This window comes from Ochotona princeps, chromosome X, assembly GCF_030435755.1.
Source record: "Ochotona princeps isolate mOchPri1 chromosome X, mOchPri1.hap1, whole genome shotgun sequence".
Lineage (NCBI taxonomy): Eukaryota > Metazoa > Chordata > Mammalia > Lagomorpha > Ochotonidae > Ochotona > Ochotona princeps.
The window spans coordinates 86186238-86204252 of record NC_080865.1 but is presented as its reverse complement, the minus strand read 5'-3'; the positions used below and the strand labels follow the sequence as shown (position 1 = coordinate 86204252).

Genomic DNA, 18015 nt, shown 5'->3' with positions numbered 1-18015 from the left:
TTAAGGACAAGAAAAGCTTCCATTGATCTTAAAGGGACTTCTGGTTACTTTTTCTCTAACAATGTCATTTCTCATTATCAACTCTTGTTTTGGTGTCAGACTACGGTCTACCCAGCATCATCACTGGTTGTTAATACAGCATTAAAGGTGGGGAGAAATACTAAAAGGGGAGTCAAGGGAATGCAGCAACTGAATGGGAGTAACAGGAAAGATCAAAGATTCATGTGCTTAGTATCTACATTGAGGTAAGTTTGCATAAAGGGCCAAGGGAAAGCAGAGAAAAGTAGCCACAAAGTAGTGACCATGATCTCCTCTGCCTGGTTATTTATTCTGTACTGTCTACCCTCAAGCACGCACTTCACAAAAACTTTTTGTGGCAGAAAGCTGGGGAGTATACAGCACTTCTATCAGCCAGCTGCCTCTGCCCAGCCCACTGTAGCACTTTGTAACTAAATTTCCTGTGTGGGCTACAGAGTTCTGCCAGTTCCGGCAGAACACGAAGAATATCAACCTTTCTACCACATTCTAAGCCTATTCTCTCAACCTCTGCCTATGTTATTCCTTACAAAAAGTCCCTTATCTGCTCTGTACTAACCCTGTCCATCACACAGAATTCAGTCCCGGGCACCCAACAAACCTGGACTGAAATTGTGCTGTTCCCTCTTCCTAGGAGGACTGAGGCGCCCCTCCCCTGGACTCCGCACTCCACCTCCCAGGGTTCAGAGGTTCAAGAAAAGGCTGTCTTCAAGGCCCTTCCCCCCTCTTCCAGGAGGGCGCCCCCCCAGGGGCTCGGGGCCGCCCTCCACTAGGACCCCACCGCCAGCAGAACGTGGGACCAGAGGCTACATCTGGAGTGCGTTCCTCGGGGATTCCAGCTCTGGAGCTCAGAGACCTCTACTGTGTTGCAAACTGTTTTCAACCCAAGCAGAGAAGCAAAGCCTGGAGGACAAACAGACCTGACTCGGAGGGGTCTACCTGCCACTGCCAAACAGCCTCAATCCCTGCCAAGTTCATTCCCAGGGGAGCCCCAGGACTGCCCCCAAGTGCACTCTGGTTTCCTCCCACCCATCACGACCAGTGCTCTTCCCAGGCCCGCGTTCAACTGACATTTCGGGTTTTATTGGGCCAGGGGTGCCGGGGTGAGCGCGGAGCCCCCACGTGCCCAGTCCAGGCGTCCCGCAGCGCGGGCTGTCTGGGAACCTCCCCCGCGGCTCCCTTCCCCGCCGCCCTCTCCAGGCCCGCCCGCGCGCCTCTCACCCCACCGCGGCCCGCTCGGCCCGCCCTCCCGCAGCCTCCGCCCCCGGCACGAGGGCCCCCGGGGCGTCCTCGCCGCACGCTGACTTGGCTCGGGCTGCTCTGCCGGCCGCACTTCCCGCCCTCGCCTGGGTCCGCGCGGCCGCCGCTCACCGCCCTCTCCGCCGCGCTCCGCTGCCGCTCCACCGCTGCCAGCCGCGCGTCCTCGCGGGGCCCCGCCGCCTTCCCTCCGGCCGCCCGGACGCTGTCGCCTCGCTGTGCCGTCCAGCCGCCCGGCTCTTGAGACCCCGCGCGCTCGGCGAACGCACAGGCGCCGCCATCCCCGCCGTCGCCACGGCCAACTCGGGTGCCACGCGCCACCGCCGGCGCCGCGCCACCAGCGCCGCCACCAGCGCCGCCACCGCCACCAGCCAGCCGCCCACCATGGCCCCGCAGCCCACAGGTAGCAGGAAGCGGAGAGCGCCGTCGGAACCAGGGTTGGCTGGGGCGGACGGAGAGGGGCGCCTGCTGCCCAAGAAGCAGAGGGTACCTGCGACGCGTCACTCGCTGGTGCACTACCTGAAGGAGCGAGAGGTGGGGGCGCGGGAGCGCGCGGTGCTCTCGGGCTTCGAGGGCGAGTTGAGCAGCCACGCGGTGCGGAGCCTGCCCGAGTTGCTGAAGGAGAAGCCGGTGGTCCTGGGCACACTCAATAAAGTGTTCGCATCAAAGTGGCTGAATGCCAGGCAGGTGGTGTGCGGCACCAAGTGCAACACGCTCTTCGTGGTGGACGTGCACTCGGGCCACATGACGCGCCTCCCGCTGTTGCGGGACATGATGCCAGAGCTGACCCCGGCTCAGCAGAACTGTGGCATCCATGCCATTGAACTGAACCCCTCTAAGACACTTTTGGCCACAGGGGGCGAGAACCCCAATAGCCTGGCCATCTATCAGCTGCCAACCCTGGACCCTGTGTGCCTGGGCGACCAAGAAGGCCACAGGGACTGGATCTTTGCTATTGCCTGGATAAGTGACACTGTGCTTGTGACTGGTTCCCGTGATGGCACGGTGGCTCTGTGGCGGTTGGATCCTAAAATGCTAAATGATTGTGTTGCAAGGAACAAGCACCGGGGCCTTCCCATGTACTCCCACATCTTCCCAAGGGACATGGAAGCCATCCCTAGGGCCAGCATTAACCCCGGGAACCGCAAGGTGCGTGCCCTGGCCTTCAGTCGCAGGAACGAGGAGCTGGGATCCGTTTCCCTGGATGGCTATTTCCACCTGTGGAAGCCTCGCAACTTCCTCTCCAGGCTGCTGTCCATCCGGCTGCCCTACTTCCGAGAAAACGTGTGCCTGACCTACTGCGATGAGTTGTCTCTGTATGCTGTTGGCTCACAAGCCCACGTCTCCTTTGTGGACCCGCGCCAGGCACACCACAACATCCGACCTCTGTGCTCACGGGAAGGTGGTACCGGAGTGCGTTCCCTGAGCTTCTACCAGCACATCATCACCGTGGGGACGGGCCATGGCTCCCTGCTCTTCTATGATGTCCGAGCTCAGAAGTTCCTGGAGGAGCGAGAGAAGGTTGTGCTGAATTCCTCTCCAGGCACTGCTCGGAAGAAGCTCAAGCTCACCTGCGGCAGAGGCTGGCTCAAGCACGATGGCCCCTGGGTCAATTACTATGGTGGGGTGGATGAATTCCCCAATGCGCTCTACACCCACTGCTACAACTGGCCGGAGATGAAGCTCTTCGTGGCTGGGGGGCCTCTCCCTTCTGGTCTCCATGGGAACTATGCGGGACTGTGGAGCTAAGGATGGCCGCGTAAAGTACACAGATTTGCTTTTCAGATATGTTTCTTTCCTCAATTTACCTTTGTGCTTTTACTGCTGTGTGGCTTTATTCTTGCACATGGAGTGCGTTTGAGCTTTCCTGTGCTTGGTGTGTAATTAGGCAGAGAGAGAGCAAGAGAAGAGAAAAGGGTTGGGGGGCAGAGGAGAATCAGTGATAACACTCTCCTAAGCAAACAAATCTTGGCTTTAAAGATTCTGCCGCCTAACCCAATAGTGCTGTTTCTGTCTTCTAAAAGAATGATGTTATCTAAAACCTTAATTATGTTCTTTGAGTGATTTAGTTAAGGTCTTGCTTTAAGATTATGTACTAATGTTCCTCATTCGAATTTGATACTTAACTTTTTACTGATATTTTAATATTCAATAGTATATTCAGATATTGTTCACAATATAGATGTATGGCATTTAGGGAGACTCCTGAAAAGTGTCTTTGGAGCAGATTTGAGGAACTGTCCATCATTTGAAATCCTGCATCAATTTGAAACTGCAATTGAAGTTCTACATTGACTGCATTTGAGGACTTGGCTCATTTGGGTGTGGGAATGTGAATGTATGTTGATTGTGTATCATTAGTGGATATAATTCTTGGAAAATTCGTTGTTTTTGTTGTGAAATGTTATAATGCTCATACTATTAGTGCATACATTACTATTGTTTAACACTTTCAGTTATCCACTGTTAATATCACTATCCACAGGTCTTAACCCGCTCATACAAACCTGCTCTCTGGGTTTCATTTTATGCTACAGATTTTCAGAGTAAATCAGAACTGGCCTATATACACAGGGTGATGAGGGAAGTGTTTTTGGTGGTAAACATTTCTTTAAAGTTCAGGTAACACCATCCAGGCAGTGACCTTGAAAGGCCAACAGTTATGCTTAGCATTGGTGGTATTGGTTTTATATTCTTATAAGGCTTTTACATGGATAGACTATGTGATGTAATACCAAAAAAATAAATAAAACATGTTCAACATATCAACAGTTGTGTGACTGAAGTTTTTTTTCAATGCTTAATGTACAATTTCTTTTTAAAATTATGTTTCTAGGAATGTATTGATGGATAACAAAATTTTCCAGAAAACCTGAAGGTTTAGCATGAACTATGTAAACATTACTTTTTAACAAAAATGAAACTTGTAGGTTAAAAGATAAAATGCCAGGGCTGGCACCTTGGCATAGCAAGTTAAATCTCCATATCTGGCACTGGCATCCCTATGGGAGCCTTTCTAATCCAGGCTGCGCCACTTCCCACCCAGCTCCCTCCCTGCTTATGGCTTGGGAGTGCAGTGGAGGATGGCTCAAGACCCAAGTGGGAGACCCAGAAGAAACCCCAGGCTCCTGACCTCAGCCCAGCCCAGCGCTGGCCATTGCTACTGTCTGTGGAGTGAACTGGTGGATGGGAGGTTTGTCTGTCCTCTGTAAGTCTGCATTTCAAATAAAAACAAATCAATCTTAAAAAGAAAGATTAAACGCCACCTTGAATGCTTTTTCTAAGTGAACTTGCAGTCAGTTTTGATTTTCTAAAATTGATTTAACTTTTTCATATACAAAGATACACCTGTTCTACTTTTAGCTGCTTACATGTACTGTTATTAACAGACGTTTTTGTATATTACTTATGATCTCAGAAGCTAGATGCATACCATATTACAGGTGCAACTATCATAGTTAGAGCTACATCTTATCAGGATTTATCACTTGGTATTTAAAAGAGTTAGTTCCTACATATGTTAAAAATGGTGTCATAAAGGTATACAGTGAGAAGTCTCAAACTCTGGAATTCTATTTCCTGCCCCCCTACCTGCCTGCCTGCAGATCAGCATGGTGTGTGTATAGAGAGTGCATTTAGGGATAGTCTAATACCAAAACACAAATATATATTTGTAGGCATTTTTTTAAAACATATCTGGGCCATTTTATTTCAAAAGGCCCTTTCTTACCCAGCTCTTTTGTTGTTGCATATTATTCAACCGTGGGGTTGGAACATATTTTATCAATTGCACCTTTACTGAGCATTGATACCAGTTCTTATTTTCTGTGACTATGAACTATTTTACTGTGATTTCTTACATACACACCTGTGTGCATGAATGGCACAGAATAATTACTGTGTCAATGGATACGTTCATTTTAAGTTTAATAGACTGTCAAATAGCCCTTAAATTCTCTACCAACTTAGCCCCTCAAGAATAATGTATGCAAGCCTGCTTCACCACAGTTTTGCTAACCGTGAGTTATTAAATTCCATTCTCCTTACCAGTCTGATATCCACCTGATCCTGAGCCACCTGTGGCTGAGTTAAGATAGTAGTAACTGGGGCCACCCTGGTGGCTCAACAGGCTAATCCTCCACCGGCAACAGCTAACAACCTATTTGGGCACCTGTTTGTGTCATAGCTGCTCCACTTCCCATGCAGTTCCCTGCTTATAGCCTAGGAAGGCAGCAGAGGATGGCCCAAGGTTTTGGGACCCTGCACCCATGTGGGAGACCCAGTAGCAGCTCCTGGCTCTTGGCTTTGGGTCACCTCAAATCTGACAGTTTCAGCCATTTGGGGAGTGAACCAGTGGATGAAAGATCGTTCTGTCTTTCTTTCATTTCAAATAAAAATAAAATGATTTTTTAAAAATAATACTAAATTGTTTTAAAAAAAGATAGTTGTGGTCAGACTACATAACAGGCTGTCAAGAAGGTTGAGAAAATTAAAAAAAAAAAAAAGCAATGAAGTATTGTCAAACCAAAGCAAAGCATTTGCACTTTAGGTGGAGATGAGTTACATAAAACTGCTCTAATTTGATCCAACTCCAGACTAACGCACCTGGGGAAGCAGCATAGGACCACCCAAGTCCTTGGGTCCCTACAGTCACATGGGGAACAGGAAGAAGTTCCTGGCTTTCACTTAGTCCAGATCTGGCCATCCTTCTCACTTGCTGTAACAGTGCCTTTCAAATGAACAAAATCTTATAACCATTTTGGAGGACTGGAGTTGTAGCACAGTGGGTTACTCTCCGGGTTACAATGCGAGCAATCCTATATCACAGTGCAGGATTGAATTTTGACTGTTCTGCTTCTGATCTGGCTTCCTGATAATGCACAGGCAGCAGAATACAGCCCAGGCTTCAGGCTCATCCCACCCCTGTGGGAGACCAGGATGACGTTCCAGTTCTCTGGTTCAGCCTTGCCCAGACCTGGCTGCTGCGGACATTTACAAAGTGAACCCACAAGTATAAGACAAGTATAAGACGCACACCACACACTCTGTTTCTCTCTATAGGCGTTCAAATAAATAAATAAATAATCATTGAAAAATAGATTTCTAAGACAAAAATGGACTATTTTTATTAGATATTTAACTGGATCTAGTGGGGTTTCCTGGTCAAGCATCTTGGCCTGATTGTGTGATGACAGAACATAAAAAAATCCACTGGATATCCCAACCAGTACGGGATTTCTTGTCTCTGGGAAGGTGAATGCTATGACATGGTTGGAAACTTTCAGAGTGGCTCAAAACAGAAAAGCCTGTGTGAGATTCTAAAAGAAAATTAAGAGAGAGGGATAAAATTGCTTGTTTGCCCAAATGTTCTGACTTTGTTAGCCTAAGACAACAACATATTTAATGCAAAATTTATAATAACCTGGAGTATTATTTATTGCAAATCATGAGGAAAAGTTTCTTTTTTCCAGATTACCTACCTAAATATTTACTTATTAAGCTTTTTTCCCTTATTGAACTGCTACTTAGCTGGGAGCATGTAAAGACAGACCCAGCTCACAAAGCAGGACTTTAGAGATAAGTCGTTCGTGGACTAGTTAGTTACACGGCTCCTCAAAGTATCTCCGCTGCTCTCAACACCCTGCTGGCAAACAGCTATGCAGAGAAGCATCCAGTGCCAGCTTATGCTGCCCTATATTGGAGTTCCCACCTCAAGGCCGCAAATGAAGGCCTCTGCCAGTTTTCCAAGGTTGCCAGCACGCAAAGCAGATGTCCAGGGCAGGGTACATTTTTCCATCAGCACGATGATAAAAAAAAATTAGCATGAAGACATGCTCACCAGCACAGATTTATTTATTACACAGGTAAATGAAAAAAAATATAAATAGAAAACTATCGTAAAACTACAGTTCCCAGGAAGAAATATGAAAACAGAACATATTATTTGTCCTACAAAATTGTGAATATTATTTCTTAAATCCATTCTTTCACTTGTGCATGCACAAACATGATAGTACACAGCCTTGATTTCTCATAAGTCAATTGTTTCATATTCTTAGGAATATTTAATTTTGAAATGCCACAGTTTGCTCTTCTCTGAAAGAGCTCACTATAATGTTAACAAGCCTGCGTAAAATTCAAAAAGAAAAACAGTACTAAGAGGCGACGGATTCAAGTTATCTTTTTAAAAATTATTTTTTTTATAATGATTACCTGGTTTATCAGAGTGGGAAGGATCGAGGTTTAGGGAAAAGTAGAACTCACTGCTTCCAAACTTGCTATTTTTTCTTTTTGTTTCTGGAGGAAGCGGAGAAATAAAGGGGGAAGTTACACCTGACTTTCCAAATGTCCCAGTACACATGAATGGGGAACCGCTACCCAATATCAACCCAAGGTCCCGATGTGTACATAGTCCAAGAGTTCTGTCCAAGTGGTTTGGATAGTCTGAAATGCTGTCGATTTAACCGATCCAAGGAGATGCAGCCCTCTCAATGTCCATTGCCTGACAGAGTCAACCTCAACTCTCCATTCCCCCAGATAGTTTGCTATCAGCGTTGACTGGAGTAATTGTCCAATTTGTTCTGTTCTTCTGCTGCTGCTCTGGTACCAAATGAGCTTCCATATTTTCCATGTGCATCAGGGTCTGTTGTCCACTGCTCTGTCTTTTTTATGGAGGAGGACATATTTTGCAGGTGAGCCCAAGGACCCAAACCAGGCAACCCAAGCCCCACCCGATCTCCCACCGCCAGGGCTCACAAACCCAGCAACCACCATACAGGAACTGGGACCCAGGCCAGATGCCCCGAGCCCCACTGGAACCCCCGGCCCTAGAACTCAGGAAGCTGGCACCCACTGTGTAAGTAGGCCAAAAGACCAGGCAACCAGAGTCCCACCGGATTCTCTGCCCCAGGGGCTCACAAAACCAGCAACCCCCTGCAGGTGGGCCCATGGACTGGAGCCAAGTGATCCAAGTCCAGCTGTATTGACATTAGTGCATTTTCATGAAAAACTGTAGCTAGTTCCATGAATACATGGAATATTTGCTATCTACAAAGCTTTTGTTTCAAAGTTTATATTAAGTCAAATGAGAAGACTTGGATGCTCACATCAAAAAGTTCTGGGGAATTATTTAATGAAACCCCACTATAATTCTAATACAAGTCTTAGTAATCTGTGAAGAAATATATTCTTAGTATTTCTATGTATGCCCGCACATGTGCTGTGTGCATAGGTGTGAATTCTGTTTCAAACTCAACCAACATCCTCTAAAGAAGAAAACAAAGCCCATAATATCCATCACAATTTAATATTTTTAAAAAATTTAGGTATAGCAATTAGAAAATACAGCAAAATATTAGACATAAAAATGGGAAAAAAGGAAGTAGCTACAGTAAATTGCAGAAACTATGACTGTAAAAACAAGCATCAACTGTGAAAGAAGTGATAGGGACGGGCCCGGTGCCTTAACCTAGCACCTAAAGTTCTCGCCTTGAACGCGCCTGGATCCCATACAGGTGCCGGTTCTAATCCTGGCAACTCTGCTTCCCATCCAGCTTCCTGCTTGTGGCCTGGGAAAGCAGTCAAGGATGTCCCAAAGCCTTGGGACCCTGCACCGGTGTGGGAGACCTGGAGGAAGTTCTGGACTCCTGGCTTCAGAATCGCACAGCACCGGCCGTTGCACTCACTTGGGGAGTGAATCATCGGATGGAAGATCTTCCTCTCTGTCTCTCCTCCTCTCTATATATCTTGCTTTCCAATAAAAAAAAACAATAACAAATCTTTTTTAAAAAAGTAAGGTATGGCCTCGTAAGACTTACAGACCGTTGAGTGAGAAGTAGACAATAAACAGGTAAGCCAGTGAAAGTGTCTGATAGTTATTAATGCTAAGAAAAAAATAAATCATGGTAAAATAAAACAGGGAACAGGAATTCAGGAGGATATATAACTTTTCAATGAAGTGGTTCATAAAAGTCTAGAAGGAAAGCTGACACTTGCGCTGAAGTGAATAGGAAGTTCAGAAGCTGGAGGTGGGTATGTGCTTCGCATTTTAGAAGAGGAGAACAAGAGTGGGGTTAGAGCAAAGCAAATGAAGAAAATAATAGCATCAAAGAGGTATTGGAAGCCACATCAGGTAGAGATCTGTAGGCAATTTTAAGATTCTTATTTGAATGGGTTCAAATCCAGTGAGCGTTTGAACAGGGGTGCATCTTTTAAAAGGAAATGTGGTTGCTACATGAACAACATACAATACATTGTAGAGCAGAAAATACAAAGAAGGAGGAGATCCCTTAGTGGATTACTTCAATAATAAAGATCAAAGATGAAGGTGGCTATATGCAAACTGACTAGTTTAGAGATTGATGCTGTGGTGTAGGGAATTACACCACCATTTGTGATGATGGCAGCCATATCAGAGTGCCTATTGGTTTGAGTCCCCGTTACTTCACTTCCTACCCAACATCCTATTAGCGTGCCTGGGATGGCAGCAGAAAATGAAAAGAGTACTTTAGTCCCTGCCACTAAAGTGGGAGGCCCAAATGGATTTCCTGGATCCTGCCTTCAGCCAGGCTTAGTTCTGGCTGTGGTGGGCATTTTGGGAGCGAACCAGAGGGAGAAATTCCATAATTATACCAGAAATTTTGACAATTTACTGACAAAAAGTAGGATCTTCCAATAGACAAAGATGAGAAAGCTTACCAAAGGATCATGACAGCTGTGACAAATGTATGTCTTCATTTAGATGAAACCACACTTCACAGAAAACTTTCCTCCAAAAGCTCCAAGGTATGCTTTGGCATATATCATTAACAGGAATAGTTTTTAAAGTGACAAATGTCATTGAAGGACTGTTTATTTATTGGCATGGGTAGTTTGCCCTTTCTCTAAACAATGGAATAGTGGAGCTGGGTTTGATTATGTACTAGTGCAGAGAAGTGTTCTAGATATCATTAGAGAAAAGAAACAAATTATAAGCCAAATTCATACAATAAATCCATTTAAAAAATAGAAGTTGGGGAATGAGAGAAAGAAATAAGTGATATAAGAATACATTGTGGCAATATTGTGGTACAGTGACTTCAAGCTCTGGTAGTGACATCAGTATCAGTGTGGGTTTGAGTCCTGGGGACTCGGCTTCCCATTCAGCTCCCTTTTTTTTTTTTTTTTTTTTTTAAGATTTACTGTTTTTTATTGCAAAGTCAGATATATACAGAGAGGACGAGACACAGAGAGCAAGATCTGTCCGCTGATTCACTCCCCAAGTGACCCCCAACAGCTGGTGCTGCGCCAATCTGAAGCCAAGAGCTGGCCAGGAACTCGCTTCAGGTCTCCCATGCCGGTGTAGGGTCCCAAGGCTTTGGGCCTTCCTCCACGGCTTTCTCAGATCACCAGCAGGGAGCTGGATGGGAAGTGGAGCTGCCAGGATTAGAACCGGCACCCATATGGGATCCAGGCGCGTTCAAGACGAGGACTTTAGCCACTAGGCCACAGCTCCGGGCCCAATCCATTTCCCATCTAATGTGCCTGGAAAGGAGTAGAGGAGAGCCCAAGTACTTAAACCCTTTCAACCCACCTGGGAGACTTAGATGAATATATGCTCCGAGCTCCTGGCTTAGGCCTGGACTAGTTCTAACCATTAGAGCCACATGCAGAGTGAATCAGTGGATAGAAAATCTCCTCCCTCCCTCCGTCTCTCTAATTCTGCTTTAGAATGAATGAATGAATGAAGAAAGAAACTATATATATATATATATATATACACACACATATATACACAATATGTATATATATTGTGTATATATACACATATACGTATATATGTACATATGTGAATGTTAACTGCACTTATCTAGGGAGAAGTACAGTAGAAGACTTTATATTTTATGCAATTATGCAATTTTAGAATTTTCTATTACATACATTTTATTAAACAGGAGGAAAACTATAAGAAAATATTTTTATCTTATTTACTTAATTTGGAAGAATTATTTAGTTATTGGATTAAAAGGCAGACATCCAGAGGTGGGTGTGGATACAGACAGTGAGAGAAAGAGGTCTTCCATATGCTGGAAGCCATGGGAGCCAAGTAGTCACAATGACTGAAGTTTGTCCAGGCCAATTCCAAGAGCCTGGAACTTCACCTTGGGTCTCCCTCGGGTTATGGGGGGCCAATTATTTGACCATCTTCTATTACTTTCCCAAGCACATGAGCAAGGATCTGAAATGAAAATGAAGCAGCCTGAACTCCAATCAACACCAATACAGGACTTAACATTTCAGGTATAGGGTTAACCAACTGGACTGCAACACCAGTCCTATGGGGACACATTTTTAAAATAATAAATTCATTATATTTTTGAAGATGTTTACATAGTTAAGAAGGATGCATGCCCATGTGCATCATAGATTAGGGTAGGGAGGTTCTAGGAATGGGGGAAAGTGGATGAGACAACTCTTTCCAATCTCCTCTTTTCATTCCTGTATCTGGGGAAAGTGGGGAAAGAAGTGTAGTGGGTCACTTCCAGGAGCCTAGCAACATCAGTGCCCAGGGATGGAGGACTGTGACCTGATGTCATCCTAGGGCCCCTGATGTCGACCATATTCCAAGGGTGCTGCTTAAGTGGTTGGATAGTTTTGAGACGACGTTGAATTCATTGCTGCAAGGTTGAGAAAATCCTTCCAAGGTCCATTGACTGACACAGTCCACCTTAGCATCTCACTCATCCAGATACTTGCTGTGAAAGCTTGGCTGGTAGAGTTGTCCACTTCATTCTTCCCTCTGCGGTACTAGATGTCCTGTGCAGGCCTCAGTGAACTATTTGTCATGTCCCCCACATACATCTGGGCATGCTGTCTGCTGCACAGGCTTCAACAACCAAGGAGAGCCAGTTCTGACACATGCACTCATGGTTAGACTAGAGATCCTATGATTATTCCCACGGTTGGAGTTCTGAGTCCAATGGAACAGTTTGAGAATACCCAAGAAACCTAGTCTGAGGTGACCCCAGACCTGACCCCTGTGTGTGCCAGCCAACACGGGGTCCATCTCACTCTGACACCCACATCAGCATACATACTAGTGATTGCAGTTGCCTGATCAGTGCTCTCTCCAGCCCCATCTCATATGTAAAAAAGTAGATGCAGTGGCCCAGCCCATCCATGCCCACCACACGCTTGGCCCTCACATACACCAGCAAGAACTTCAGTCTAGTTGGAATGGCTCCCAGCAATCCTCACCAGGCCCAGTCCTAGCTCTGGTTTCTGCTCATGTTGGTGTGTGCAGCAGACTGGTCCAGTCCATCCTATATCCCATTTTGCTCTGCAACACATCAATGGGTGTTGGAGCCTAGCTCAGCCTGACCAACCCCACTATCCAGCCCGTATTCATGCTAGTAAGTACCATTGCCTGTCTTGACAGGCTCACCCCCAGCCCTGGTTTCTATGCTCACCAGTGAAAGCTGCAACCTGTCAGAGAGGTGCCCACAGATTCTTTACTAGGCCAGCTCCCAGTCCCAGATCTGCATTTTCAATGCGATTCTGTGTTCCAGCCTGACAGGACTTGCCCCCAAATCCCAGTGCCTTCTAGCGAATGCTACGACAAAGCCTGACCAGCCTGCAATTACTCTGCCTCATGCATGCACCAGTGGATATGGTCACTTGGCCCAGCTTGGCTCTCCTCCTAACCCAGCTCACATGCAGTTCAGCTGATTCTGTACCCCTGCCCAACCTGGTCTTCCACAGTCCCAGCTATCACACTCACCAGCAGGAGCAGTGACCCAGCAGGGGAGCCCTTGTAGCCTCCCTAGCAGGTTCCCCACATTAAGTTCCCCTCTCGGGGGCTTACATGTGCTAGTGCATGCCGCAGCCCAGTCTGGCATGCCTTGCTCACCTCTGTATTCACCGGCGAGTGCTGCAGCCTGGCTCAGACTGAACTGCTACCAGTCCCAGCTCATGCTGGTGGGTGCTAAAGCCTAGCTCAGACCAGTCAGTGCTTAGTCCTAGTCCTAATGTGAACTGGCTAGTATTTTGACCCTACCTGGCCTGGCCTGCAACCCGTCTTGGTTTTTACATCCGCCAGTGGCCCCACCTGCCCACCCACAAACCTGACCCACAAGTATGCCAGCGGGTACTGTAACCTGGCCTGGGCTGGGCTGCTCCCACCCTTTATTATTTTCTCACCTACAGGAACTGCGTCCTGACAGAGGAGTTCCCCAAGCTCCTCTATATCCTCTATCAGGTCTCCTTCCAGTGGCAGATCCTGCGCACACCAGTTGGTTGTTGGCTTGAGCTGATTTGGCCCACTTCTTGTCCTTGCAGGTACAGAGGCATTGCCTGACTGGCCCACACCCATTCCAACTCTTAACATTGGGTGCTACAGCCCAGCCCTTCCTGGCATAACCCCAGGCTCAGCTCTCGTGTGGTTCAGTAGATGTAGAAAGCTAGCCCAGCCTGTCCTACACCCTCCCTGGCTCCTGTGAGAACTAGCAGGTGCTGGAACCTAACTCAGTCTGGCACACCCCAGACACAGATGACATCAATGCAGAAAGATGCTGTAGCCATGTGCAGCCCAGTTCATTGTTCCCATTCTAGCTCTCACACTCACAGATGGGAACCACTGCCAAGCTCGGGCATCCTCTTAGCTCTCCAACCAAGTACTCTCCCAGTCATAGATCATGTGCAAACCAGTGATTGTTTTTGACCCAACCCAGCATAATGCATCACCTGGCTTGTCCTTTGCCTTCAGATGCTGCTGCCTGGACTAGCTTGGCCCACCCCGAGTCCCAACTTTCGCTAGTGGGTGTTGCAGCCTAACCCTGCCAAGCCTGTCCCCATTCCTGGCTTGCATGCAAATCAGTAGGTGTGATAGTCTACCCTAGTACAGCATGGCCTATATCCCATCCTGTTTCCTGCACTTGCTAGTGTGCTATGGCTTGGCCAAGCTCTGCGTGGTCTCCTTGCCCCTCTGCTTCCCCCCAAGTCAAACCACACACCTGCCTACAACTGAAGCAGCCCTGCCTGGCCTGACTAACACCCAGCCCTTACTCACGTGCTCACCAGCGAGAGCTATGGCCCACCAGTGGAGTTTCCCAAATTCTCCCATCAGGCCACTTCCAGTCCCAGATCTCATGCATGTCAGCAGGTTTTAGGCCTTTATCCTGCACAATCTGGTCCCCAGTGTTAGCCTTTGTGTATGCTGGTGTATATTGTGCCCCAGCCTGCCCAACACCTAATTCGTGAGTGTGTCTGCAGGTGCTGCAGTCTGGGCTACCCCAGTCTATGCCCAACGCAAGTGCCCATGAGTGTTGGTGACTTCCATGATCATACCTAGCTCAGCCCGCCACCTCTCCCAGTCCTTGAGCAAACCAGCTGGTATGGCAGGCCCACAGGGGTGATCATACAAATCCCCCACAGAATCTGCTCCCAGACCTAGTTCTTTCACACAATGGTTAGTATCATGGCACAGCCTGATGTTGTCCAGTCGCTGCCCTGACACTCACTGGCAGATTCTGTAGTTGAGCCCCATCAGGCCGGCTACCCAGGCATAGCCTTCCTGTGTTCTGGTAGATGGTGGCTGATACCAGCAAGCCCAGCTCAGGTCCCCCTCATGGGTAGGTATGTTGGTTTTGCTCTGAGAGGTATTTCAGTTTCCCTCCTCCAAACCACCCAATCTCTGTCCCCTCACTTACCTGCAAGTGCAGTATCCTTGTTGGTGAAAGTCTCTAGAAGTCACTCCTCACCTGTCAAAATCTCTCTCCCTCCCACACATCCCCAGACCCCCTTCCCTGAGCAATCCACAGCTTCTTCCCACTCCAGTTCCCACAGACATACAGATCCCCAAGACTGATCCTCTGGGGGTGTGTGGTGCCACTCTGTGGCCCTGCCTATCTGTCTGGGGCCCACACATGCTTAGGCGCAGGCCCCCAGACTCTGCTGGCATGCCAGCATCTGCCCCCTAATATACCTTAAAAATAGGTAACTATGATGGCACATTAGTATAGTTAACACAAACTTGGCATTAACCAGGCTCAGGATGTCTGCCCGCTGTCAGCTGCTGTTCTCCCAATAGCGTAAGGCTTGCCTAGGTACAATGCAGACCAAGCAGTTGCCAACAGCTGGGGATGAGGACACATTTTTAAAGACATGGCTAAGATGAAGAAAGGAGTGATTTTATGTTGTTGAGTGGAACACAAATTTGAAATAGGCTAAGGATGAGAAAATTAATTACTACATTTATGGAAATTCTTAGAGACTTTTTGCCAGGCAAATCAATAGTGTCAGCTGTAACTTCTCTCCAAGGCAGGATAAAGAATCCAGTATTTCCCAAAACTGAACATGGAATCATTTGTCCCATGAACATCTGATGGGCTGTGATTTGCTGTTTCTTTCCTGTCAACTCCGAAAGTTGATTTTGGCAAATAGTGTTAAGTTACATCAGCACTACCTCACACCGTCCACAGGAATGTGAAATAAGTGCTGTGATGCAGATACAGAGCAAAAAGGAAGCAGGATTCAATATCTATCAATTTTTAAGAAACTGTGTTGTTTTATAACACAGTTCGTAAAATCAGAAATTAAAGCATCAGAAACAGCAGATTTTCCAGTATTTTAGTACTTTTTTGTGAATAATTTCTGCTTAGCATATTACATTTTAACTTGAGATTTTTACAACAAGATATCTGTTAATCTTCACTAGTACTAAATTCTCAGAATTTTAAAGGTAGTTTCTATTGTGAAACAAAATAGCAGCTGTTCTTAATTATTACTGTAACACTTAAATCCACTCTCATATTTAATATCCTTGTACTCAAAGACCAGGACATATGGGCCAGTCCCATGCTATCTTAATCTAATCTCTGGTAAAGATTAATATATGCATAAGGGATAAACACAACACAATCACTCAGAACTTAGCAATGACATACTGGCACTGTAAGCCATGGGAAAAACTATACCTTGTTTTGTTTTTATTTTCAGTGTCAGTAAGTGAGCAGTGCTAGCCCACAGTAGCATATTTGCTGTACATACCTCCCTAGTGTTAAGAAGAGGACTTTTTCAATCTATAGACTTTCACTTATAGTGGATTAAAATTCTTTCAGAGATACTCTGTGCAGGAAATTTAAACTAAGCAGATAAATATGTGAAATTGTCCATTTGACTGATTTTTGTTTTAAAAACTAATTTATTGATTTATTTGAGTAACAGAGTCAGAGAGAGAGAGAGAGAGAGAGAATCATCATTGTATTGGTTGATGGTTCACTCCACAAATGTTCACACCAGTAATGTCCAGGCCAGAAATCAGAAGCCAGCAATTCCTTGCTGATCTCCCACATAGTGGTAGGGACCAAAGTACTTGGATAATTTTCTGTTGCCTTCCCAAGCACATTAGCCAAGAACTTAACTGAAGTCACTGCAGATGGTACTTGAACCAGCACTCTGATATGGGAGGCCAGCAACTGAAGTTGTAGCTACAATATTGGCCACTCTCATTTTTTTAAAGTAGGACTTATCCATTGGCACACATCATAGTTGCTGATTGATGTAATTTTGAGTGAATGAGTAAATTCATTGAGAAAGAATCTTTGAATCGCCGACGGACTACCATAGACTAAACCACCAAGTAAATAACAGTAACAGATTCTTCCAACCCACTGATGGCATTTTGACTTCGGGATCCTAAAGATATAGCATCAGTCTGGAAAATTAAATAAGTACTCCCTTACTGAATGAGATAAAGGACAAATCCTGGATGAGATAACCATTTTTGTAGCAGACAACTTCCCTAAAAGCAAAGCAGCAAAGAAATCACATAGGATCAGAACCTGCTTTGAAGGAACAGTAGGTAGAGGTAAACATTTAACCCACAAGATCTCAACAGGACAATATTTGTGTCACATGAATACACATAGTGGCAAGCATTTCATCTTCATTGCCAAGAGTTTTATTAGTATGCCTATTACTGAGTTCTGTTTCTTTATAAGAATATCCATTGGGCCCGGCGGCGTGGCCGAGCGGCTAAAGTCCTCGCCTTGAACGCCCTGGGATCCCATATGGGCGCCGGTTCTAATCCCGGCAGCTCCACTTCCCATCCAGCTCCCTGCTTGTGGCCTGGGAAAGCAGTTGAGGACGGCCCAATGCATTGGGACCCTGCACCTGCGTGGGAGACCCAGAAGAGGTTCCTGGTTCTCTGCTTCGGATCGGCGCGCACCGGCCATTGCGGCTCACTTGGGGAGTGAGTCATCGGATGGAAGATCTTCCGCTGTGTCTCTCCTCCTCTCTGTATATCTGACTTTGTAATAAACTGAATAAATCTTTTTTAAAAAAAAGAATATCCATATAAATAAACCCATACATCAGAAAGAGATCAAGTGTCTTCAGTATAAGTAGATCAAGATAATATCTTATTATAATATTGAATCTTCTTTGTTTTACTGTATGACTCTCTGTAGGTGACTCACCCAGTCAAAAATGAAATGAAAATGAAAAACACAAATCAAACTGGCAGCAGAGTACTGCAGCCACCCATAGCATCTGCATCATTGTATTTTTTTTCTAATTTGTTAGGCTGAGTATTGTGGAATGAATGATAACTTGGCACTACCACTTTTCAGAATACTTAGAGATTTCAAAAATATTAAAACTTAAAACTGTGTAACAATTAAACCTTTATTTTACCACCATATTTTGAATTCCTATTCACACAGAAGTAATTAGCCTGACATTGTA

The 18015-nt window shown here is 46.0% G+C and overlaps 1 protein-coding gene across 1 annotated transcript; it reads left to right on the top strand.

Annotated features, from left to right (window-relative positions):
* Nucleotides 1-1236: 1236 nt before the first annotated feature.
* LOC101532380 (DDB1- and CUL4-associated factor 12-like protein 2) lies at nucleotides 1237-3750 on the top strand. The gene has a single exon (XM_058658617.1). The coding sequence runs from the start codon at nucleotides 1678-1680 to the stop codon at nucleotides 3040-3042; it is 1365 nt and encodes a 454-aa protein (XP_058514600.1). The 5' UTR covers nucleotides 1237-1677; the 3' UTR covers nucleotides 3043-3750.
* The last annotated feature ends 14265 nt before the right edge of the window (nucleotides 3751-18015 follow it).